Source organism: Cyrtonyx montezumae, unplaced genomic scaffold (assembly GCF_038088225.1).
Source record: "Cyrtonyx montezumae isolate F1298 unplaced genomic scaffold, pur_monq_1.0 scaffold_2, whole genome shotgun sequence".
Lineage (NCBI taxonomy): Eukaryota > Metazoa > Chordata > Aves > Galliformes > Odontophoridae > Cyrtonyx > Cyrtonyx montezumae.
In genome coordinates this window covers 13,267,660-13,292,440 of record NW_027071936.1, presented here as the reverse complement: position 1 = coordinate 13,292,440, position 24,781 = coordinate 13,267,660, and the positions used below count along the sequence as shown (strand labels likewise).

At 42.8% G+C, this 24,781-nt stretch overlaps 1 protein-coding gene across 1 annotated transcript; it reads left to right on the top strand.

Annotated features, from left to right (window-relative positions):
* Positions 1–2,046: 2,046 nt before the first annotated feature.
* TMEM154 (transmembrane protein 154) lies at positions 2,047–13,404 on the top strand. The gene is made up of 6 exons (XM_065736471.1): positions 2,047–2,252; positions 6,834–7,157; positions 8,415–8,442; positions 9,181–9,266; positions 10,556–10,616; positions 12,735–13,404. The coding sequence occupies exons 1-6, from the start codon at positions 2,183–2,185 to the stop codon at positions 12,748–12,750; spliced, it is 585 nt and encodes a 194-aa protein (XP_065592543.1). The 5' UTR covers positions 2,047–2,182; the 3' UTR covers positions 12,751–13,404.
* Positions 13,405–24,781: the final 11,377 nt, after the last annotated feature.

Below are 24,781 nucleotides of genomic sequence, written 5' to 3'. Positions count from 1 at the left end.
AAAATAAAATAAAATAAAATAAAAAAACAAGCTGAAATTGTGCAAGTGGCTGTTAGGAGCACTCCTGCTTGGGGCTGCCTCCACAGGAGCAGCTGCATTTTGCACATTGAAATAGTTAAATGCATGCCAAGTTGCCTTTGTATCACTCTGAAGTCTTAATTAAAATGTTATGTGGCATGAAGTCACGTTTTCTGAACTTTAATTTGCCTTAGAAATCATTAATTAGGTACACACCAGTGGGTGGTTATCTTGCTCTCGAGGGGCAGCCATGAGTTTTCAACTGAACGTGTGTCAAAAATAATTGGTAGGGAGCCAAGTGGGAAATACTACAGCCTATATGGAAAGACTTCAAGGGAAAGGAGGAAAGAATATTTTCTAGTGTAGCAGAAGCACGAGGGGAAGAAAGAACAGTAAATAAGTCCTTACCTCTTTTCCCTTCCAGTCAATCTTGATGCTTTAATAAGGGATGGGTGTGCTGGGCTACATCTACAGAGCACACACAGACAAATAGGCAACACATGGTAAGCAGAGAGAAAAATGCAGCCACGTGGCATTAGGAAGATTGAGAGGAGCAAACTGGAGAAAGAGATGGGGAAGAAATGAAAGGGGAATAATGCACCTTTTGTACATTAAATCAGCCAACAATTTGGGAAGAGGTTTTTGTGAGCTGATGCTTTTGGCGCAGACAAGATCTAGCCAGGACTAGGAATGCCAGCACTGCTGCAAGGTGGATGAGCAATAATTGAAAGCAGCTGTATTGATTACTCACTACTACTAATACTTGGAACTTGTGCAATCTTTTAAGAAGAACATTTTAAATGCATGCATAAGCCTCACCTCTGAAGCATCTGTCTGGGAAGGATTATCAGGTACTAAAGGAAGTTTCTCAGAAATGGTTATCAGCCACTTGGTGCTGTCAGAGCTCCTCTTTATCTTTCTGCAGCTGCAGTGCTGCAGCTTTGCTTTTTTCCTCTCACTGTCTTAAGCAGTGCATAAAGGTACACTGCCAATAATAATCAACCAGTTCCATTTGTTATTTAGCTCAGTCATTCGAGCATTTTAAATCTATTAACAAGCTGCCCATTAAATGAATCGCTGACCTATTTCTTTGCTACATGAGCTAAGAAACCATAACTGATGACCTATAAAAGCATCAGTGTGTTAAGAGAAGTTAATAGCTGCAGAACCGGAGAAACAATTAGTCACTTCAGCAGCTTCCACCAGACTGAATGGAAAGACTCACCATTGCCTACTTCCAGTAATCCACCAGACACTGATTTTGGAAAAAGACTGATATCTGGGGGAGATGCCGTAAAGCTACTTCACAGGCGGCATGCATCACTTCTTCCTCAGTTCAGTACTGGAAAGTGTTTCAGTAAGCATCTAAACTGGCTCAAATCTGAGGTGCTCCAGAGTATCTCCAGTCCAAGCTGGGCTGCAGACTCTGCTGGGTGCAAAGAGTTGAATTTTAGATCACATAGCTGCTTTTGCAGTAGAGCAAACAAACCTATGACCCAAGCAGCCTTATGCATGGGGGCAGTCGTGGCTGAGGCCCCTCTGTCCCCTTGTCAGCTACTGCCCTCATTGAGTGCTTTCCAACTGAACCACCCACTGTTAACAAGAAGCTTCTGCACTTCGCTTTGCCAAAACTAGCCCAAAATACCAGATGCTAGGCGGACCAGCATTTTTTCACCCATTTTCTGGAGCCAGCTCAGCTTTAGGGGCTGCCATATGGGACGGCAAATGTGCACTGCATTCAATGGGACCAGTGGAGGTTAGAAATGGCCCAGCATTACCAAGATGAGCTGGCTCGGTTGCCCCTAAAGACAACGTGAAGCTGCCCAGGCCAACTCAGACATATGGTGCTTGTGCCCAGATCACACAGGGTGTGGATGCTGCTCAGCACCGCTGCGCTGAGGGCAATGGAGGGTGTCAGGGCCGTCCCAGCAGGCAGGAACAGAGGGCGGGAAGCCCACAGGTGCCTCAGCTGGAGGAGCAGCCTCCTCTCGGTTTTGCAATCCCTGCCTGCTTGACAGGCCCGGACAGCATTACATCACTTCCTAAAAACAATCAAACGGAGCCCATCTCCCAAAGAAGCTCAACTCAGAGGCACCGAGGGCAGGAAACAGGAAATGTAAATGCTCCGCCGAAGCCCACAGAGAGCCACGGAGGCCGAGGCAGCATGCGGGTGCCAGGCTGGGTGCCACTACTCAGCGCCTTGCTCCTGGTCCGGCAGGGCTCAGCCCAAGATGGTGAGTGGCCCCTGGCATGGGAGCTGGTGGGGGGACCGGTCTTGGGGGGGGTGACAGCTGGCAGCTGGCCTCGGGAAGAAGGGACTTGCGGGAGCTTGCTCTCTGCTCCTGGCAGCTGTTTGCCACCTCCACTCACCTGGTACCTTCCTGGCGGTGTCTTTGCCTTGTTGCTTCTCCTTAGATGTAAGGCTGTGTGGTGGAGATTTAATCCAAAATGTCAGGCTAGGTATGTGGGAACTGCCAACTCCATTCTTGCTCACCACTCCTTTCAGAGCTCATGTTAACCATTTCTTGTTAACATTAACCGTTTCTAATCCCACATCCATACTGATGACTGTAAGCAATAGTAAACCTGCAGACCAAGTTCAAGCTCTCCCTCCATCCAAAAGCCAGTTGCTGATTTCTGCAGCACTGATGATCCAAAACCCAAAAGAGTGGCCCGCGCTGAGATCAGTGTTTGGCAGTCTGCCCCACTGAGCACTCAGCACTGGGGAGCTCCAAGGGAAGGGCTGCCTGCCGCTGAGTGCTCCTGCTACGGGTGCACAGCTCACAGCTCGAGGTGCAGGGCTGCTCCGTGCAGAGAGCCCTCCCCTGGTGGGGTGAAAGTACCTCCGGGCATCATGCCAGCCTCTGCCCGCTGCCTTGGTGTGGATCAGGAGTATGTTAAAGCTGAAAGGCAGAGAGAAATAGGTGGGTTGTGTTTTAGTTGTTCTTTTTTTTTTTTCCTGAAAGTCAGTACTATTCCAGGCTGTAAAATCAGGCTGCAGGTTCCAGGCACGCTGCAGATCTTATCACAGTTAGTGATCGTGCTTAGCTGTAAGAATGAGGTAAGAGTTGTTACAAAATGGTTTGGTCTTGCCTATGTTAAAGGCAACCCCACCGTGCTGAAGGCATGTCAGGAAAATGTGCTGCAGGCTTTGCACGTGCCTCATGATCAAAGCATCCACAGGAAGAAAAATCTCATGAGGAAGAGAGCAGAGGGCTCAGCAAAGCAGGGAGAAAAGAGTAATAGACCTGGAGGGGACCAGGTTTCTATAGAGACTTACACTGCAGTTGGGCTGGGAGCATTCTGCTGTGGCTGGCCCCCCCAGGGCATCCTGCATGCAAACCATTTTCTGCTCACAGATCAACAGGGCAGCGGCTTTCTGAGAGCTTTCCTCCTGTCTTCTCCAGCCCCAGACATGGCTCAGAAGCTCAGGAAGCAACACAGCCTCACCTTTAGAATCCAGAGAGCACTTCCACAGCAGGCGATGGGAGAGCGATTAGGCCTTGCAGCACAGACGGATGGCAGCCTTATAAACCACGTTCCCACACCACACTGAAGCCTTGTAAAATCTTTGCCTTGCCATTTGGATTGTGGTACACTGACAGCTTTGTCCTGGCCACGCTGCAAATCCTGCAGGGTGGTAGCTGAGTGAGTGCGCCCAGGTCCCAGTAAGAGCTCCATGCAGAGGGACATTCATTTTACCTCTGCAAGGCTGTACATTATATTTCAAGTCAGTGATGCCAGGCGATAGTCCCTCAAGAGACTTCAAGATCACTGCTGAGCCCCTAGAGCTGTTGACTTAATTTCAGAGCCCTGCTGAGAGCAAGGAGCACTGAAAGGTTTGAGAGGTTTGCACCCGTGTGTCTGGATGCAGCAGGGTTGCACATCACTGAAGTGCAGCTGGAAGGGTATGGGTTCAACTCGATCTAACTAAAACCAAAGTTTGGTCTGGAACAGCTGTAGATCTCAGGGTGACAGTAAGGGCTGCAGGCTTACAGTACGGCTCCAAGCACAAGACAAAGCATGCAGTGCTGGCCATTAAAAGAGCACTTAGGTGGAGTGGGAGCACTGTTTCCTATTGCCTAGAAAGGAGCTTCTACTCTGGCTTCCTGCTCCAGTTAACACCCAGACAGCACTTTACAAGCACCCCTAATGGGCTCTTGCCCACAGATGGCAGAGCAGCGGCGCTGAGATGCTGGCAGTGTCTTGCAGGGCCTGCGGCAGTGCTGGTAGCAACCTGCTGTAGCATGCAGCCCTGGCAGGCCCTGGGCACAGCAGGGAGTGGCCACGCTCAGATCAGCACAGGGCAAGGGGTGAGTCAGGCGCAGCCAAGCTGCCATGCGCATGGCATGGAGCTGTGGGAGTGCATCACCAGGAGGGGCAAAAGTTGGGAGTGGTGCTGAGAGCGGAGGGGTTTCCTACTCCGTAGGACCTCCCTCTTCCAAGTCTTCCTGCCACTTCATTTGTATAACTTAGAGGAAATCACAGAGAAACCCCAAATTCCCAAATCACTAAGCCTGTCTGTTTCATTAACTCAGACCTGGTCCTTCCCAACCCTCTTCTGCAAGTAGAAGCTGTAGTTTAAGTTGGAGAACTCCTCTCAAAGGTAGTAGCCCACATGCTCAATGAGAGCCCAGTGGACCAACTGGGGCCTTGCCAGCAGACCCCAGCATGCTGACTGCAAGCTTTTTTTTTTTTTTGCCTCTCATCCAGCCGCAACCAGAAACCTGTCTGCCTGCCTTGTCAACAGCTCCTATCACCACCTCCAAGTGCCTCAACACAAATCTCAGGGGAAGAAATGCAGCCACAGCAGAAATGCTATTTGTTTGTGGAACAGCTCGGGTCCTGGTACAAAAGCTGCTTGGAACATTCAACTCCCATCGCATGCCCTGAAAGGCAGGCTCAGAAGCCCCGATATTGTGGTATCTTCATGCTGGAAACCAGAGCAGCAGGCAGCAGGGTAGCAAGGGATGTGCCATAGCTACAGGGAGGATGAAGGAAATAAGAGCATAATGCTTGCAGGAATCTTGTGCAATTTGCTGCCCTGATGCTGAAAGACAGGCAAATTGCTCAAAGAAAAAGCCCAAGTGAAAGGAAATCTCACCTGAATAAGAGACAGTGTTTTGTCCCTAGAATGATGTAACGTGAACAAAAATTTATGGTGACAAGGTGACTCCTCCCTGTGATTTGCTTTTTTTTTTTTTATTTTACAAAGACAGAAAAGGTAATTCTATTTTATACAGAGAAAGATCGCTTGAAATCTGCTTTACAGTTCAAATATAAGCAAATATGTAGTGGAGACATTGGAAATGTCTCTCTTGGAAATTAAACACAGCATATGCCACAGCTGAAAACCTGGTGCTGCATTTAATGAGATGTGACTGTTTGCTTTTGTTTTAGAGTCACCTCATGCTTCAGACATACGAAAAATCCATCTTAGCTCTACGAGTAAATGAAAAACAAACAATTTCCCCCACACCATTTCCCCTACACTTTATTTTTAGCAACAGGCTTGTCCTTGTACATCTACCAGCCCAGGCAGCTGACACGTGTCAGCAGAATGTCCAGAGCAGAGAGATAAGCAGTGCATCTGCCCTGCAGGCAGCACTCTCGCCACATACAGTGATGGAGGTAAACACAGGTGGTATAAAAGGAGGAGCTGCAAACATTGGGTCTATGAACTACCTCTAGAGAGAAGTCAGGTGGCTAAAAACAGTAATGGAGAGGCCCTCTTCTTATCCTCTGTAATGAGAGGATTAATGAGGGCCAGCAGATCACAGGAGCATTCATGTAAGGAATCACTGCCTGACAGAGAAACAGAGGCTGTGCTTAGCTCTTGGCTGAACAGGGAAGAACAGAGCACAGACGCTTCATATGAAGCATTTTGCCACCAAAGAACTACCATTCAATTTTTCGTACCATAGCAAAAGGAGCTGGTGGCCATCATAGAAACCAAATACCTTACTGAAATATAGCCCATTATTTAATGAGTATTAACATACTTGTCTAGCATTTAAAAGTGAATTAAACAATCAGATGCCTGCATGATAACCGGCCTCAAGAGGCAGACAGATCACTGCTGTCCCACTCCCAGCATTGCATTCATTTGAAATAGAGGTTTCTGGCTCACAGTCCCATGGGATGCTCACCTCCCTCCTGAAGCAGACCCGGAAGGCAAGGGTGTTGCAGGGTGGATGAAGCAAGAGGTAGCGCTCTTAACCCAGTTTTACTCACCTTCTCAGCATGCCTGGGAAGGACAGCATTCTGTCCTTCTAATTTCTCATTTGTAAAATGGAGATGATAACTGCTCATCTCTCAGGGCCATTATGAAGATTAATGTGTTTACCAAAGCTTTTTAAATGCTAAGTGCTTTCGGATCCAGTCCTGTGAGATTTGAAATGCCAGCAATGAGGAGCTAAAAAACTGAAGCTCTGGCTAACTCAAGTGGAAACTATCTGCCTAGCACCTCACAGCAGCAGAGAGAATTATGTTACTGCAGAAGTCATGCCATTCTATCCTGGTTTGTGGCACAAACACTGTGCCGTGATGACAACCTGCTGAGACAGGCTAAGACAAAAGTCAGTGACCCCAAACAAGTCAGATGAAGAGCACACTGAAGTAGAGACTGATGGCAGACTCACCATCTAGTTTAGTATCCTAAGACCAAGAAATAAGGTACTTGTGCATGCATTCACTGATGATCTTTTTTAAGGCTTCAAATGAATACAAAAGCTTTTGAATGCAAAAGTCCCTAGACTCACTAATAACGTGAAGAAAACCCAGAAAATGTTAACTTGTCCCCCTGTGTTTGGCAGGCTCTGAAAATGATGAGGACGGCTCAGGATATGGAACAACATTACCCACTGCTACAGTGCCAGTTCCTCCCTCTGCACCTCCCACGTCACCTATCTCTGTGAGCAGCCCCCAGACAGCGCCAGTCATCACAGGGCCTACTGAAGGCAGCCTGGAAATAGAAAGCACACCCAGCCCTGAACTGGGTGACATAAGCAATAATGGGAAGCTAGAGGCAGAAGAGCCATCTGTTCTAGTGTATGCAGTGCCCGCCGTGCTGCTGGCGTTGCTGGTTTTGCTGGTCATCGTTCTTATAATAGTCCATAACAGGAAAAAGTCTAAGCAAGGTAAGTTTGTTTTCTTGGGCACGGGGAAGCTATCTTTACCACACACTTGATATCATTTAACCAATTATTTCAAGAGTCATGCATTTAGGGTGCTCATCTCCAGTTTTAGTTCTACATCTCTTGTACAGAAGAGGAGAGGCATGCAGCAGGCCCAAGTTGTCAACTGTAACTGCTTCTCAGCTCACACCACATTGCCCACAGAGACACAGTGCCAGGCTACAGCTCCTCACCACTCCCTCAACAGAACAGGGCCACAGCTGTGCATTTTTATCCTTGTGCTCAATAACTACAAACAAGGTGGTCTGAGCACTACTCCTACCTTATACTGCCTGCAGGGTGAAGCCTTTGTGAGCTACAGTAGGTTAAGAACAAGCACAACCATTTTAAGGAAAGTTTCTAAAGGATCCTGCAGGTTGCCAACCACAAGAGCCAGGGCTGTGCAGCCACTCTGCCCACGGGAAGGAAAGCGGCATTTCAGGAAGCCATCATGAGCAAAGAGATCAGCAGTTCCAGAGCATAAAACAACTAAAAACCGTTCTGTGGCATGGTATTAAAAACACACCTTTCATGAATGATAATCTCAAGTGGTGGTACAGGTGTCACGAAGTCAGCCTAGAACTTGCCAGCCCACAGGCAGAGATACGCATCTAACACAAACATTGAGCCCATTTTTCAGAACAATTTCAGACTGCACTGCCTTATGTCAGCCTGCAACCCTAGCAAGCTATCAGTTCCTAAACAGGTACCTTGTTGCCCATTTCTGGTCTGCAGCATGACCAGAGACCATCTCAGGATCTCCCACACACTTCTCATTGCTCGGAGATGGGATTTTGAGCACCATCGAGGAAGGAGTAGATCGATCTATGGTCCTTGAGAGCTCTGCAACAAGGGAGTAATGCTAGCACCCACTTGCCACGTCTGATTAAATTTAAGTTGTTCTAAAATACTGTACAAGTGTGCTAGTTGCTAGTGAAATGGATGCCTGTGTACTTGTACCCACCACAGTGCCTACATCCATCCACTCTCAGCCACACCTGGCTCATGATGAACATCATTCATGTCCCCAGGATTAAAAACAGGGTGCTGTGAAAACAGCAGACAAGCAGGGTGGGTTGTTCTGTCATTCTTTTTAAAAGGGAACAGTTACACCCTTTGTAAGCAGAACTCATTTGAAATGACCCTGGTTGAAGACTAACTTACAATACAGCATATATTCAAACAAAGTAACTTGGAATACCAACTGTTTTTCTTTTCCAGATGAACTGGGCAGTGAAAACGTGAAAAGGTAAAGTTTGTACATTGCTCTCTTCTACCATTTAGTATAAGCTCTTTGTTGTTCCGTTTTCAAACTTGTCTTCCCACTCTTATACTAGGTAACTGCCTGGAAGTAATTCTCTGGCAGTGCTGGGCAAAAAAAACCAGAACAGTTGAAAGCTGCATGGCTCTAATTCAAGTGATAGCTAAATCTAGCTCCATCTTGCTGATCTGTGCTGGAAGATACAAAATTGGATCAGTAGAAAAAAATTGCTAAATTCTTCAACCACGTGACTCCAGGAATGATCAGTAAAGGGTAGACTAAACCAAGACATGTAAATAAACTCAATTTAAATAACTATGATCTTCCCCCTTTAAGTCACTGTGACTGCTAGCCAAGCTACAACAAAACTCCATCATTGGAGCAGCTTGCTGTGTATTCCACAGATAAACAACTTTGTTTGCCAATTTGCCACTGGCAGGAGGAAGGGGTCTGGGATATCTGTGCTCCCAGGCACCCCACGCTATATCACCTAGCCCATAGAATGTTCCCTGCTCTGTTGTCCTAGCTAGCCCTGCCATGCACAGCCCAGCTAGTGACACCAGTTTGTAGCCACTGCCCTCACGCACCTTTCAGGCTGCTCTCTTTCCAGGTCACTCACCTAGGGTAGCTTTCCACAGTGCCTTCACATGCCTGGAATACGAGACAGTCCTTATCAGTTTGCTGATTTAAGCCTTTGCGTAATGCCTTTTTTCTCCTCTTCTCAAGCCCTATTTTTGAAGAGGACACACCCTCAGTTATGGAGATAGAAATGGAAGAGCTCGATAAGTGGATGAACAGCATGAACAAAAATGGTACATGTTAACCCCTCTACTCCATCATTCCTCTCTTTCTAGCTGACATAAATCCCATGCATAGAAAAGCCATGCAAGGCATTTGTATTTGTGTCACTGATTTTCCTTAAGCATTTTTAGTAGTGTTCTTGACTCTCTGCTACAGAAATAGCAGCACAAATGTCAGGGTAGAATTGTTCATAGGAGTATTTTAGTTTGTGCTAGAGATTATTTATAAGGTATGAGGGAATATCATAAATGTTTTGAGTTTCCAGTAGGCACTTGTAAACACAAGAGTAGCTGCAAGCAGAATTTACATTTTTATCACATTTTAATGTGAAATAGTAGTTTCTTTGAACCACCCAACCCCTTTAGTCTTCAGTTTCTACAGACCCGTGCTGCTGTTCAAGAAACAAGCATTTACTTGTAGCTCCGACCATCACTTAAGAATGCTGCCAAGACATCATGACTGCATCCCCGGTTAGGAAATCAAGCACAAGCTGATCTTTGCTGCTGCTCCACATCTACTGCAGCCTCTCCAGCAAAACTGTCAGCAACTGGTACTTCCTGTACCTCTCAGCAGCATCTTCCACTCCCTTAAATTTTACACTCCCAAGCACCTGCATTCACAGTTTCTCAATAGCTAGGAAATGCTGAAACCTGGTATTTTCTCATTCTTGGTCCCTTGTCTTTCTCGCAAACAGTTCTGACCTCAAGAAATAATGCTTATCAAGACTCAGAACCCTTAGGAGCCATTCTTCACATTAATACAGTGATTCAGCCTCATGATGGGGCTTTGCCCTTCTTTGTCTGCTATCTTCAGCAGAAATCACATCCTAAGAGACAGTAGTGGAATAAAGGCATTAAGTATAGTGTATGAGAAAACACTAAAAAAAAAAGCAACCCTTGAAATTCTCTGGACAGAAGGGAACATACTTTCTATGTGGTTTTTTGGTAACACGCCCCAAACCCAACATTGAAAAATGGGCACAGCTATCGCAAGTGGAGGACTAACAAATCAGCACTCCTATGGGGAACATCATGGGATACAGTTGTGCAAGGGATAGTTTTTGTGTATGTGTACACTACCAACAGAAGTGTTTCTGACAAACAAAGTACCATAATGACTGTCAAAGGGAAAGGGGACTAAAAACAACACATGCTGCTTGGGATGTGCAGATTTTACAGATAAAAGGGTGCAGAAGAGTAGATTTATACACTAGAGTAACTGAGCAAAAAAAAATGCAATTATAAAATGAACCGTCTAACAGACAAGAGTAATTATAATCTTGTTTCTTAACCTTTTTCAGCTGATTGTGAATGCTTACCTACTGTAAGAGAAGAAGAAAAGGAATCAACAGCCAATCCAAGGTACTTTTAATACATTCATTTTTTAATAAATACAGTCAATACAAGCCATTCCAAAATAACCTCACCTGTATAACATGTAGTAATAAATTGACCAATTAGGGGGTAGTTTTAAATTTTAGGGTGTTTACGCATGAGGACTTGGGCTCCAGCTCAAACAGTTTGATGCTCTTGTAATTTTAAACCAGTGTCTGCCTGTAAACTCCTAACTAACCTAGCAGCAGCAAACCTGTTTGAGACAGACAAGCAGACATCACAGAGTGCTACCTTCACTGATCAGGCTTTTGTCACATATGCCCAAGGTGCCAACATCAATACTCAAATCAGCTTCCCAAGTTAGTTCTCCAACTTAATTATTATTTTAACCTTGACATTTGGCATGGGAAACTTCTCAGTGCCTGATATGACACAGTTGGCTGAGGGCTATTTTCTTCATGCAAGGTGCTTGGGGGTTTCTGTTAAGGCACAAGTGTTTTTAACTACGTAAGACAACATTTTGAAAACTTCACAGACAAAACACTGCGTGAATGACATCTTGACATTTTCAGAATGCTGTTCCAAAACTCATTTGTGGAGTAGGTGACTTCTTCAATGGAAAAATTTAAAAGAACACAGCAGTGTTAACATATTAAGGGTTTACCTTAACCACTTTCCCCAAGTTAATTTCACATGAAATTTTGGAACACGCTTCACTTCAAAGTAAATACATACTTGTAGTGCCATTTCTTGGTTCCCATTATTTTTATGATTGAATATCTCTAACTCACTTAAGCAATAAGTTGGACTAGATGATCTCTAGAGATACCTTCCAACAGTTGTTATTTTTGGTCAGAGAGTTACTTTTCCATCACCAAATAGCTCCAAAAAAGAAGTATGTATAGATAAATACCTATTACATCTTCTCTTGAGCAAGGAAATTGTAAAGCCATGAAGTAAAACACAACCATGCTATTATGCTACAAAAAATTTATTTGTGAGCATCAAGACTAAGTCCCACATTGGAGCAAGGGACTATAGCACTGAATGCCTTCAAGGTTGTGTTCATCTGTTTCACATGTAAGCTCACTGAGTTACACATACATATAATGTTAACTTATGTATTGACTACTCTTGCCTTTGAAGCCTAGGACTACAGTCACATCCAGGGTTCCCACACCCAGGAGGCAAAGGCCTGTGCACCTTCTCTCCCCCAGTAGAGAAAGGCACAACACCCATCTTTGGGGTCTGCTAAGTTAGATGAAGCAAAGCCCCGTCACACAAAATTCATTGCATCCACCAGGCACTCTCCTGGTCTTTTTTTCCCCAATAAGGAGTAACTTATAAGTGAGGTTCTAGACAGAGGGGATCAAATCTGGTCAGAAGGAATTAATTTTTTTCCCAGGCTGGTCCTTGGAAACAGTACAACTGCCTCTGTTAATTAATTTGCATTATTAGGCTAAGTATCCTGGGGAATAGCAGTAATTATAAATAGGAAAAACTGACTCACCCAGCAGGCAATGAGGGTCTCTCTAATAAATAAAATTACCAAGAGTGTGTCCAATAAACCAAAAGCCTTACGCTAAATGCTGAAAGCAAGACAGCTAGTGAGCACCTGCTGCTGAGTCAATCCAAAAGTAAAGAGTGTCTCACGGCACACAAACAGTTTATCTTTCCCTTTGAGCATAAAATGTAAATATACAAAGCAACGCAAAGTCCCCTTGGGTATGTAGTTCTTCTCTTCTGAGGCAGATATACCTGGAGTTATCGATGATCCACAGAGCTGGAGCATTAACTCTTTAACTCCCACTGCACTACATGATGTTATGATGGGGAATACCAATAACAAATCATAAAACCATAACACGCTTTAAACACAAGTTGGTTTTTTTTCCACTGTTGCATATCAAGCATTCTTATAGTGCCAGGGAGCAAACTATCTCAGGAGAAAACAAAGGAACAAAAAGAAAAAAATCACCTACCAGTTTTAACATTAAAAGGAGTCAAGATGTAAAAACTAACCTCCAATTCTAGGAGAAGGTACTTATCTCTCAGTCCTCAAGCCAGCAGAAGCTGGACCACACACTCAAGACAAAATTGACTGAGCAGCATAACTGTTGTTTTTTCTTTTCCACGTATCCCCAGCGATGCTGAATCATGAAGTGGAAGCAGAGAACTCCTCAAAGGGAGCAGCACATGAGCTGACAGAGCCCAAAGTGTGGATGAACCAGATTCAAACACTTGATCACAAAAGACTGGAGAAGCAAATGTGTCCATTGTGTCCTGCTACTTACAATCTTCAGGAAAGAAATAGAATCAAGGGGAAAAATAAAGGAAGAGTTCTACAGTATGACTAAGGGGCAGATTTACTTCCTAACACAGCAAGATACAGCACTAGTCAAGAGAAGCTTCCTTTTCTCCCATCCAGAAGTTTCCTAAAGCCATTCGTGCTTCCATGTAGCTCTCCAGTTCTGCTCAGCAGAGCAAGTAAAAACACATACTCTAAGTTCAGCAAGCTGTTCTGTTTCTGGTTTGGCTTATATACACATATAAACAGCACCTACAATTCTGGATTGTACTGGTTTAGCGGGTTTGATTCAGACAGCTGAACTTATATCCATGCTGTGCTTAGATTTCAATTTGCTTTCTGGTAATGGTACACTGAATTGCACAGGACTACTGCTAGTGCAATGGAAGAGCAGGACTGACAGACAGAAGGTGGAAAGCCCTCCCAAACAATCCATCACAAAACAGCCTGAAACCCAGCAAGTTTTGGTCTTCAAATTAAGGACAACGTAAGGGAGGAGAGAATGATTGAAGCTTCCTGACAGTTTACCGCAGATGAACACCGTGCTAAGGCTTACAATCCAGCCCTCCAACCCATGCTGTGCAGGTCATCAACATCAGCCTGTTGCAGACATACTCAGCTTGAAAACACTTTTCATCAAAACAGGCTGGAAAGCTGTACTATTTGTTACCACACTGAATATGTTTGGTAGATAAGCTTATTATTCCTAACCAAGGTCCAAGGTTTTCAGGTGCAATAAAGCTTCAACTTCAGAACTTAAATACTGAGCTTGGAACACCTGAAAGGCATAAGCTTCTAACATACCTTCTCTCCTTCCTTCAGTGACATTGGAAAGTCAGGCTGCTCAGATGCCTCGAGTTTGAAGATGACAATGGTATCACACCCAACAATTGTAGCAGCATGGGTCTCACAGATGTCATTTAAACATACAACACATCCGACTGGATACTTATCTATGCAAAATACTCCCCCACTCTATTTAAAAATTGCATCTCACAATACTTTAGATCCTGCCCTATCATACTTAACATTTTTTTATTAAATATTGATTTATTCTCATTCAATAGATGGCTTTTGTGATCAATTTTAATTTGCCTGGAAGTATTTCAGTACTACGCTTTCATACCTTACTTGGTTTAAGAGGGCAAGGGAATACAACTCTCCTCCTAGGTGCTTGGTTGTTTATATTCACTAACAGCTCACAGGTAAGGGCTCTACTCTGTGAATAAGAACATGTCAAAGTCTTTACAGCTAACCATATCCTCAGTTTTATTCATTACTGACTACTAATTAGCTAGTAATTTCCTCAACAAGGAAATATTTCTTCACTGCTACAAATTATCTTATTGCAAATAGTGGACACAAGCAATACTAAATTGGTATTACCTGCTTGGATGACTTTAACATTAGAACAGAAAATGTGGTGAATAAGGAACACACAAAGTTCTCTCAAGCAATTCCACAAGTTCCTGACTGTAAAAATCACTTCCTAAACTACCTATTTAAAATAATACAATCACAGGAGAAGTGGAAGATTAAAATAAAGACGAAGTATAAGTGGATGTTCTCCAGGAGCAGCTTTGTTAGCAACTTCTTTCTGATAGGACGAAGATGCTATGCTAAGGCTTTCTGACACTGGTAAAGCAGTAATCAGAAGATGTCCTAAGGTGAGAATGTTTTCCTTGAAAGCTCATGGGAAAAAAAAATGATGGAAGTCTTGAGACCATTACTCTTAACCAGCTGTGCGGTTCACAGGCACTGCTGCTACAACCATTAGCAACAGCAAAATTACAGAGTATATGCCTACTGTCAATCTTTTAAATATTAATTTGAATTTTCAAAACAGACTCTACTCCCTGAAGTGATATTGTGACATAACCACAGCACAATCCCTCACATAGTCCTAGCATGTTTACAACTGTGAGTAACACACTAGCTCTACCCCGACAGAATTTGAGAACAGACTGTTGTGCATAAATTGTTACTGGTTTTATATTAATATCAGTCCCCAGTGGTCTTTTGGTCAAGACAACAGAATTTGACATTTTCTTCAATATTAGGTCTTACTATTAAGACTAACTAAAATTTAAATTGACAGAACAACACCCTTTCAGTAAACTTACTAAAATAAGCATTAACCCTTAAGTGGATAATTAAGCTATTTTTATATCAAAGTTTCAAATCAGTTTTGCCCAGAACTAATAACAAAGTAACAGCTCCGCAATGATACCCCTTAACCTTTCTAAAACCAGGCACCAGCAACTACTCTTCTGAAGCTTTCTAACCATTTCAGAACACACAATAAGGGTCTGGACATTTTCCCAGCCAAATCTGGATGTGGGTAATCTGAATCTACTGCTTTTTTTCAAGATACACACCTAAAAGTCACTGCCTTACTATGGAGAAGATAACACTGCATTAAAAACTGCCTAGCATCAAATCCTGGTGTTCCTAGGCAAAAGAGACCAGATGCTGAATAATTTGCACTGCAGTATAGTTACAGATGTGTCTAATAGGTTCCCATAATATTTTAGAATTGGTATTTTCCATTTCTATTTCCCCTGACCACACTTTTTTACCTTTTAGTTACTCTTTTTCTCTGATCTCATGTCCTGCTTTAAGCCCTCCAGACAAGTCCATCACACAACTGATAATGCAGTCCACCCCTAGGCTGCCCATCTCATCTCACTAGTCTCTTCCTTTTAGCTTCACTTCTGTATGGATCCCTGCATTTGCCAAGGTCACTGCCCAGCACTCATTCCAGTTATAACCAAGCATCTCTACAGACCCAAGTGTCATTGTTTTAATAGTGTGGTCACTGCCTCGGTTCCTCTCCTCCGGCATTCTCCTCTTCTGGTGACTGATTTGCACTTTGTGCTTCATTGTGTTTTGTGCATTTCATCATAGAAACATCTGAGTTGCAAGAGACCTTTAAAGGCCATCTAGTCTAATTCCCCCACAAATGAAGAGGGACAACTACAGCTAGATCAGGCTGCTCAGAGCCCTGTCCAATTTGACACCGTGTCCCCAGGGATAAGGCTATCACCACATCTCTGGACAACCTGGCACAGTGCCTCACCAAACCTATTGCCAAAAAAAGTCTTCCTTATAAGTTCATAAGTTCATAAGTTCATAAGGTTGGAAAGGACCTATAAGATCATCTAGTCCAACCATCCTCCTATCACTATCTCTACCCAACTACTAAATTAAGTCCTTTAGCACCTCATCTAAACGCTTCTTGAACAGCGCTAGGGATGGTGCCTCAACCACCTCCCTAGGCAGGCCATTCCAGTGCCTGACCACTCTTTCAGAAAAGAAATGTCTAGTCAAAAACCTGTCCTCTTTTACTTGGAAACTATTTCCCCACATCCTATCAAAACAGACAGTAAAAAAAGTCTGTCTTCTTCCTCCTTACAGCTCCCCTTTAGAAACTGAAAGGATGTTATCAAGACTCCTCAGTGGGATACTTCAGTAGAAGAGTATCATCATGATCAGACATGATTTCTCTCTCTCTTAAAACCCCCATTTAAAAGCCAGAAGCACTTTCAGTATGGGCACAGACTCTAAAAGCTTGTATTTTAAAGCAGTGATTCCCCTTGTCTAGAAAGAAGGGGAAGGAGAGTTGGCTGCAGAACCTGGGGTGCAATTCACTCACTGGGGATTACCACAAGGCTGCTGCCTCATGCCCAGATACATGACTTACTGTACTTCATTAGTAGCACCCTACTGGTCTCCTAGAATGGAACCAAAAGGGGTTGGAGGAATTAGCCTGGGGAAGAGAGATGCAATGGGGACAGGCTGGATGCCAATCCCCCTGCACTCACATCACTATCAACACCAGGGGAAAGGCAACCTGAGTACCTCAGGTAAAATTTAAGGAAGGGTTCTGATGATATTAGTCATCTCAGGTTATTTAAGTAAAAATAAAAGTTGTAGCAGCTCTATTTGACAAGAGCTAAGAGCAGCACCAGCTGCTCCCACAGGCTGACAAACAACAGAGGTCAGTCAGCTCATGTGACCACATAAGCAGTCACCAGAAGGTTTTTTTTTTTTTTTACATGTCAGTGATGTTCATATTGTCTCTGTTCATGGGAAAAAAGTCTTCTGCTAACAAGGGCTAAACGCATACTTGAAATAAGGCATTGGCAAGAAAAAAGTTAAGAAGCAAGCATTGCCTTGAGAGCAAACTACAGCTCGCCTCCACACAGCTGCATTGGTTTGCAGAACCAGCATCCCTCCAAAACAGCTAGAGGCTGGGGGATCACAGAAGTAGCACACAGTTACAAAATGCTTAGAATTCTGCTACAGGTCTTTATTTGGATGTTTTAGATTGGGTCAGCAACAAGAGAAGCTAGAATTGCACATTGGGACACATGGAAAATTCTACAAGCCGATCGACACCAAAAGGATCTCCACACAAGCAAGACTACCCCTCCAGTCCCCCCCCCTCCATTTTTTGAAGCGATTTTGTGATGTAGCATTCAAATATAAGGAACAACAAAAATCTAACTCCAGCTCTTAAACAGATAAGTGTTAAAAAGAGATCAAGAAAATTATCAGGACATCTTTTGTCTACGTGTTATTTCATGAGAAGGATGATTTTCTCAGGAGCAGTCACTTCTAAATACAGAAGTTTCCGTGGTTTTTAGCTTCTGCAAAACCATGAAAATAACAATACGGAAGTGATATATTTCAGAAAGAGGTTTTGATGCAAAGGTACTTTTCTATACAGAACAGAAGCAGCAAGTCCTAAAGTAGAGTGAAACACATTATTTCAACAAACTTCCCAAAAGTCAACTGAAGTGTTACTTACTGTCACATCAACTCACAGGAGAGGCTAATATTCAAAACATATGTTCCTTAAAATGAAGGGAACAAAGTCTGCTAGAAAAATATCCACCCATACACTACTAGTAAAAAAATATCAACTCGGAAAACTAAAACGAAGACTAGAATTGGAGCCTACCTGATTAGATTTGGGAAGCAATACCCATAGTGAAGATATAGACACTAAGCTTTTTTTTTTTCAGGCTGCTCACCTATCACTAGGATGACAACATTGCCTCCGCTTTTATTTTCTTCACAAACAGATAGAAATGTGCACATACCTCTAACAGACTACAGAAGTTGATTATTTGCCTTACACTCTCTGCTGTGAAACAGATTTCACAGGTTTCATGTATGTACTTAAGATTCACTTTTTCTAATCCAGCTTGCTTTCTCTTTTACAACCTGAAGCATGAAGCAAACGGATTATGTTCTACTGATGTCACTGGAATTTGGAGAACAAGTCATCAAAATAGCAAGTTTCTCCACAGTGGAAGCAGCAGCTCTGTTAATTCTTTACTCCATCCTAATCTGATTTACCCTCACTCCTCTCTTTGTGTAATTTAAATCTACTAGCCCACTTTCATTGGCCTCCTGAACTCAAATTAGTTGAACTTTTTATTGAAGCAATTCCTTTGACAATAACTCCCAATAGTAAACACATCCTTCAATTCAGTAGTGAAGGCATGTGGGCAGTGTTTAAGATGCCAGTAGTAATTTAACCACACCACTGCTCTTAGTTTACCATTATTCCTAACTTGTATCGTTCAGATTACTGTACAGTCAGTGCAGCTATAAAGAGTAATCACAGAACCACAGAATTGTAGGAGTGGGAAGGGACCTCTAGACAGCATCAAGTTCAACCCCCTAATAAGCATATACTCTTCCTGGATTAAAATAATAAAAATGCTTTCATCCTGCTTGCATTCATCTCCTGGAATACATCAACCACCACTTCAGGACAAATGTTCTAAGCTCTTTAAGGACATACTCAGAAGAATAAGATCCAAAACACTCCGATCAGATATCCCATGTATGTGCATACACTTAGGCATGACATTACATTAAACTCTCGCTTCCACCAGCAGGTGGCAGGGAGGCTTGCTGCGAAACCTCCCTGCTACCAATTTTCAATTCCAGGAGGGACTCTTGGCTACGCCTACCCCTTCAGCACACCTCTGCATTCAACACATCCAGGCCCGGTTCCAAGCGATGCTCTGACTGCCACCCCCAGGAGGGAATCTCCACCTGCAGTTGCAGAAGCGTTATGTCTCAAATCTGCTTCAGACTTTTTACCACGAAGCACATTGCATGAAAAACCATGACTCATACAACAAAAGCAAAGCACTCAGCCCTGGGTGACTGCACACTGTCAGTCCACCCCTCCCAGGCAAAGGGAAACCCAGCATCTTTGAGGAGCAGCACTGACCTCAGCCATCCGATCACTGCTCCCTGAGATGGCTTCACACAGGTCAGTGTTACAGAGCTGACCCATGGTTTAACACTTCACCTACAAACAGCAAGAAAGCAAAGGCTGGTTTGCAGAAGGCACAGTCTACTAAATTAACTGAAGGTAGTTCACACAGAGCTGGAATGGCAATGACACAGATGCTTGTACAGAGCATCGCTGGTCACACAGCAGCGGTTGTCACCGAGAAAAGAAGTGCTCAGTAATGAACTGGGAAGGATATGGAATAAGGAGGCCACTACCCCATAGGCAAGACAATTATTTATGTAGCTGTGCATTACCTGGTTCACAGAAGAAATTTTACGGGAAATGCAGACAATCAAAGTCCTCTCCACTTTGTTTTAAAGTTAAACATACTGCTAGCACTCCAGCAAGTCAAAAGTGACCCGTCCGCAGTTTTTAACATCACAGCAAGCTTCGGAGAAAGACTCCACAGCAACAGTAGCACCAATCAACTTGTAGAAAACCATAGTCTAAAAAGCACAGATCCCTGTTACCTCAGTTGAGCCAAGCTGATGAGCTGAAAGCAAACCTCAGCAGGAGGCACAGATCGAGGCACTATAAATGCATACTATGGGAGCAGAGGAAGAGCTGAGACCTGGGGGAGGACACAGATACAAGCAGACATGAGATTAAGCCAGCTCCCTTCTATTCATTTCATACAGATCGCATCTATTCTGTGAACACAGGATTAATCACATTAGACTTATCATTTATGGCAAAACATACCACAAAACACAATCCCTCAATTGCTCCCTCAATAAATAAAGCTTGATAGAAGACTAATAACTAGGCTTAATACTCCCATACACTAGACCTAAGAACTTGTTTACACCATTTCACAACAAAGCCTCCAATGCATTAAAAAGGGGAAGTTACTATAGTTGATTTACAATTATCTGACTAGACAAATCATAGACAAGAGCAGAAGATTGGGAAATAATTTACTCATCCTCTGTTTATGCACCTACTACAAAGTAGCATGTGATGCTTTTGGACTCTGTCCAAATACCATTCATCCCTACAGGAATCTTTCTATTGCTCCCATAAAAGTATAATGAAGCCCTTTCTAATGACAAAATGATTCAGGTGTACACAGGCCATCATTCACAGCCTACAAAGATCCCAACTGCTGCCTTGCCACTGATTACACCGTTTATGTGGCAGAAGAGAAATTTATTATACTGTTATTCCTCTCTAAATAAATTTTCCTGTAACCTCAGCAATTCATTTCTCCCCTCTGTCATTAACATCAGCTAGTAAAGTAAGCTAAACCTATGTGGTTTTTATTAGGAAATTCAGGCATCTTATTCCCTGTAGCTTGCCACCTCATTAGCCTTGTCTTATATTGGACCCCAAATTTATGGTTTTGTTCTTGTCTAACACACAACTCTGCCTTGTTCATTTTCCTGATACTTTCTTGCCCTCCTTAACACAACTCATTTGTCCTTGATTCTGCAGATGTACCCTGCATGATCTTGCTTCAGACATCACTCAACTCCAGTGATTCTTTCAGCAATAAACATTTAATCTTTCAGATTATTAAGTAAATACACTTGCATAGTTTTTGTCTTGTGAAGCATTTGTGCTTTACACTTCACTATTAAGCAAAAAAAAAAAAGAATCGCTCTTTATACTCTCACCTATGAGAAACTTAATCTACTCCATTACCACAAAAGCATTTCCATCCTTGGCCCTAAGTCTGCATGTCCTACAGGTACAAGACAGGGTTCCAACAGACAGGTTATGGTGTTCTTTTCACCTTTTACGTAGTACAGGTGAACAACTATGGTGCTGTGGCTGTCTCTGCTGGGGACAATTGGGGATAATTCTCCCAATAATGTGAACCAAAGCATATCCTCTAAAAGAATAGTCAAGTCAAGCCTCCCCCAAACACAGGAGAGGAGGACAGCCTCAGTTTGAATACATATCCTGATGCCTGCTAGAGCACCCAACTGAACGATCCTATTGCTATTAAATACACCAGCTGTGTGCTTGGTTTACTTCTGTAATGCTACTCCACAAAAAGAAAAAGCATGAAGGCCAGCTCTAAGCATTTTTACCTAGTAATTTGCTAGCCTCCAGCAGCTCCAGGTTTTCCTGATAGCCCACAGTCAGCTGTTATTCCAGTTACCATGACACCCACTAATGTGGGAGACTTAAGCCTAAGAACAGAAAACAGTCAAGCCACGCAAGAAGATGGACAAATTGTCAAGCAGATAAAGCTAAAAAAGCATAGACAGACTCTCCTACTGATGTAAATCAGTATACCTTCATTCAAGTCAGAACTACAAATCTCATTGAGACTCAGTACGTAACTTCAGGGAACAGATAACCTTACCTGCAATTTACAGCAGTATTCTGCTACAGATATCCTTTAGCCTGCACAGAATCATTTCAAATTGCACAAATAGGAGTGCAATTGATTCTGGATATATGACTAAGGCTCGTCTTTTTCACCACATTTTACTATGCTAGTCAGAGAAACATTTTAACATACCTAATTACAAAAAACATCAGGCAACTAGCAGAAGTAACAGCCAAGGAAGAAAACAATGCTATATTGTAAACATAGTTCACACTATAAAGCTGATCATCACACCTAAGCATCTGTGAGCTACCTGACAGACTACCCATTGCTCTATGTTCTAGCCTGTTTTTTTCCTTAGTCCATTTACGAACTGCCCAAACACTACATGTTTGGGGGCCTGTAATGATAGTCCTGAAACCTCCACACTGAACAAAACCCTGCTGAAAACAGACACAGGAGCAGTCAGACAAGTCCCCATTTGGCTCTTCATTAGACCAACAGTAAGGCAGGTTTTCTAAACCAAAACAAAGCCTAACATCAAAAAGAAAGCAAACAACAGTAACAAAAACGCCCAAGAAAACACCATTTGCAAAAGAAAAACTCATTCTTAGTCTGTCTTCGCCACTTATATGAAGTAACCACTTATAACCCAATAAGATGTCATAAGAACTGTCTCAAAGGCATCAGCTGTTTCATCAAAACGACACAAGGTCAACACAGCCAGCTTGCAGATCTAATACAAGCAGCAGCAGACTTAGTCAACTCACAGAGCCTGGTTAAGTTAAGACCATCTTACCTTAGAGACTTAGGCACCAGCACCACACAGCCTTATTTTCCCCAGCAAGAGCCAGTAAACGACCAGCCTTGCTTTCCTTGCCATATTTATCTCAATGCACAGAGCACAAGGAACCAGAAACAGAAAGCTGTGGCGCCACTGCTTGAAGACTACAGCACAAGTTAACTACACTGCAGCAGAATTTACTCTAAATAAAAACCCAACACATTATCTCACTCCTAAAGATGTGCTGAAGTGTTCCTGAGGCTATGTAAGGACTATATATGTAAGGACTACCCATGCAGGTCACTGCTAATTGGCTCAAATGAACGGCAATTTGAAGGTGAGTACATGAAGCTTTAACACGTGAGGCTTCTAAATCCTTTGTTGGCACCAAACTAAGACTATACTTGGGGCTGGTGAGAAAGAAGTGACTGAGGCTTTAAGTATATAGCGTTGTTTAGATGTCTGGTAATAATATTCTCTCTCCATATAACCTGAAAAGCAGAAATCTTACATATTTCAGTTCTGGTTTTCACTTAAACAGAGGTTACTAATTATGGCCATTAGTAATTAAATTTAAATTTAAAACAGAACTTAGGACCTTGCCAGTGAAAACCTCAAGCCTCAGCAAGTCATTAAGCCTTCTTTTTTTCCCCCTAGTTCAGTACCCTAATACTGCCCATGACAACTAACTAATTCACAGAGAGAAAGCCTCACACGTTAGGCTTTATGGCTACACAGCAATGAACGTTTCTCCGTGGTTCCTGCAGTTATAGCAAAGCATCAGAGTTAATACTCTGATTACAAACTCCATGTACTTATCTAGAAACTCACACTTACTGTGTACATTTCAAACAGTATTGCTTAAACAAAATGCTTTTAAGGATAGAGTATTTTACTATACCAATTTAAACACAAAAAACTCAGTTCCTCCTACTGCATGTTGAACCTGAGTTCAACAGACACACTTAAAATCTTCCGTAATTCTCATTGTGCTATTTACATGGATCACTTGATTAGTTTTACTAAATAGAAACAAAATAGAGAATGTAAACACTTCAAGTTTTGTTAACACAGATGAACTATTACGGACTGATTTCAGAACTAAGCACAAGTCTGGAGTACACCCAAAACAAGCGTATCACTCCACAGGTTTCAGAAGATACTCAGTAACTTTCCTTGAAGTGCAACAAAGAAGCATCTAGTTTTACATTCTGAAGATACATTCTGAAATAAAGGCAGAGATGAAGCTAAACCTCATATCTAAATTGCACAGAGCAGACTTGAATGCAATGGGACAAATTCCTGCCACACTCAAACACAACATGATTACCAAAAGCACACGGCAATCAGCAGCACTTAAAACCCAAGGGACCAGCAGAAGAAAACAAACCGGGTTTCTGTTAAAGCTCAGAAATATGTGGCCTCACATCTTTGTCTTAAGTCAGGTCACAGGCAGCTTCATAGCAGCAGCAGCATAAACAGATTATGACACCACAAAAAAATATCTAAGTATCAGTTGATTTAAATGGATGAAATCCTAACCACATCAAGGTCAGTATGACTACTGCCAACTGTTCAGGAGCCTTTTCTTACTTTAACAATGGTTAAACAAACAACTGACCAAAGCTACTGGGAAATGATGCAACACAACCTGTATGCATTGTAGGTGTGACAACAAGGTGGACATGGTACACTCCTGTCTTTTCAGCCACTCATTCTCAGATGGTCCCTGTATAGCCACAATTACACGCAAAAGTACACTACAGAAAAAAAAGTTTATCTGACTAGACTTATAAACAAACCTCTTAAGAAGAAGGCTCTTCCTAAAAGTCATTTGATAGTAGGTATTACCTAAAACCTACATTTCTGAAACTGTCACCCAATCAAAAGCAGAAAAAACCTGAGTACTCTAAGAAGGCCCCAAGAAAAACCTGAAATGTCAACACATTTGTTTAACTATATAACAGCTGCTGAGTGAAAAAAACAAACCCCAGAGAAATGCTATAACATAATAAAAAGCACAGCAACAATAGCAAGACAATGAAGTCCAAGACTACAACAATTAAGAACAAGCTTAACTCAATAACCAAGACAACAAAATAAGAAAACTACTTACCCTTAGAAGAACACAAGTAGACAGAGCTCTCCACCAAAAAGCCTACAGCTCCACTGCCAACCCTTAAATGAGGTCTGGGAAGGGGTACATCGTGGCTCCACCCCCCGCAGTCACTCAGGTACATTGCACACACCTGAGCTCCCTTGGGTTGGCCCTGCCTTCCCGCCAGGTGCTTCATCAAGTTGTGTTTCAAGCTGTGACTTAGCATTTCTGCTACACTAGAGACTTTTACCCTTTTAGAATGGTTCCCTAAGAAGACCAGACCAAATGATTTTTTTTTTAATTGTTAGCAGCAATACCAAACCCCCAGAAAGCTGTACCTTCTCTAGCAGCAACTAGGAGCAGTAGATTTTTTCATGTAGCATCACAAACACCATAAAT

Bases quoted from the DNA above. Each gene is read 5' to 3' on its own strand.
- TMEM154 (XM_065736471.1), top strand. From the start codon at position 2,183: ATGCGGGTGCCAGGCTGGGTGCCACTACTCAGCGCCTTGCTCCTGGTC. The intron at 8,443-9,180 runs GTAAAGTTTGTA...CCTCTTCTCAAG, and splicing joins GGCAGTGAAAACGTGAAAAG to CCCTATTTTTGAAGAGGACA. The intron at 9,267-10,555 runs GTACATGTTAAC...AACCTTTTTCAG, and splicing joins GAACAGCATGAACAAAAATG to CTGATTGTGAATGCTTACCT.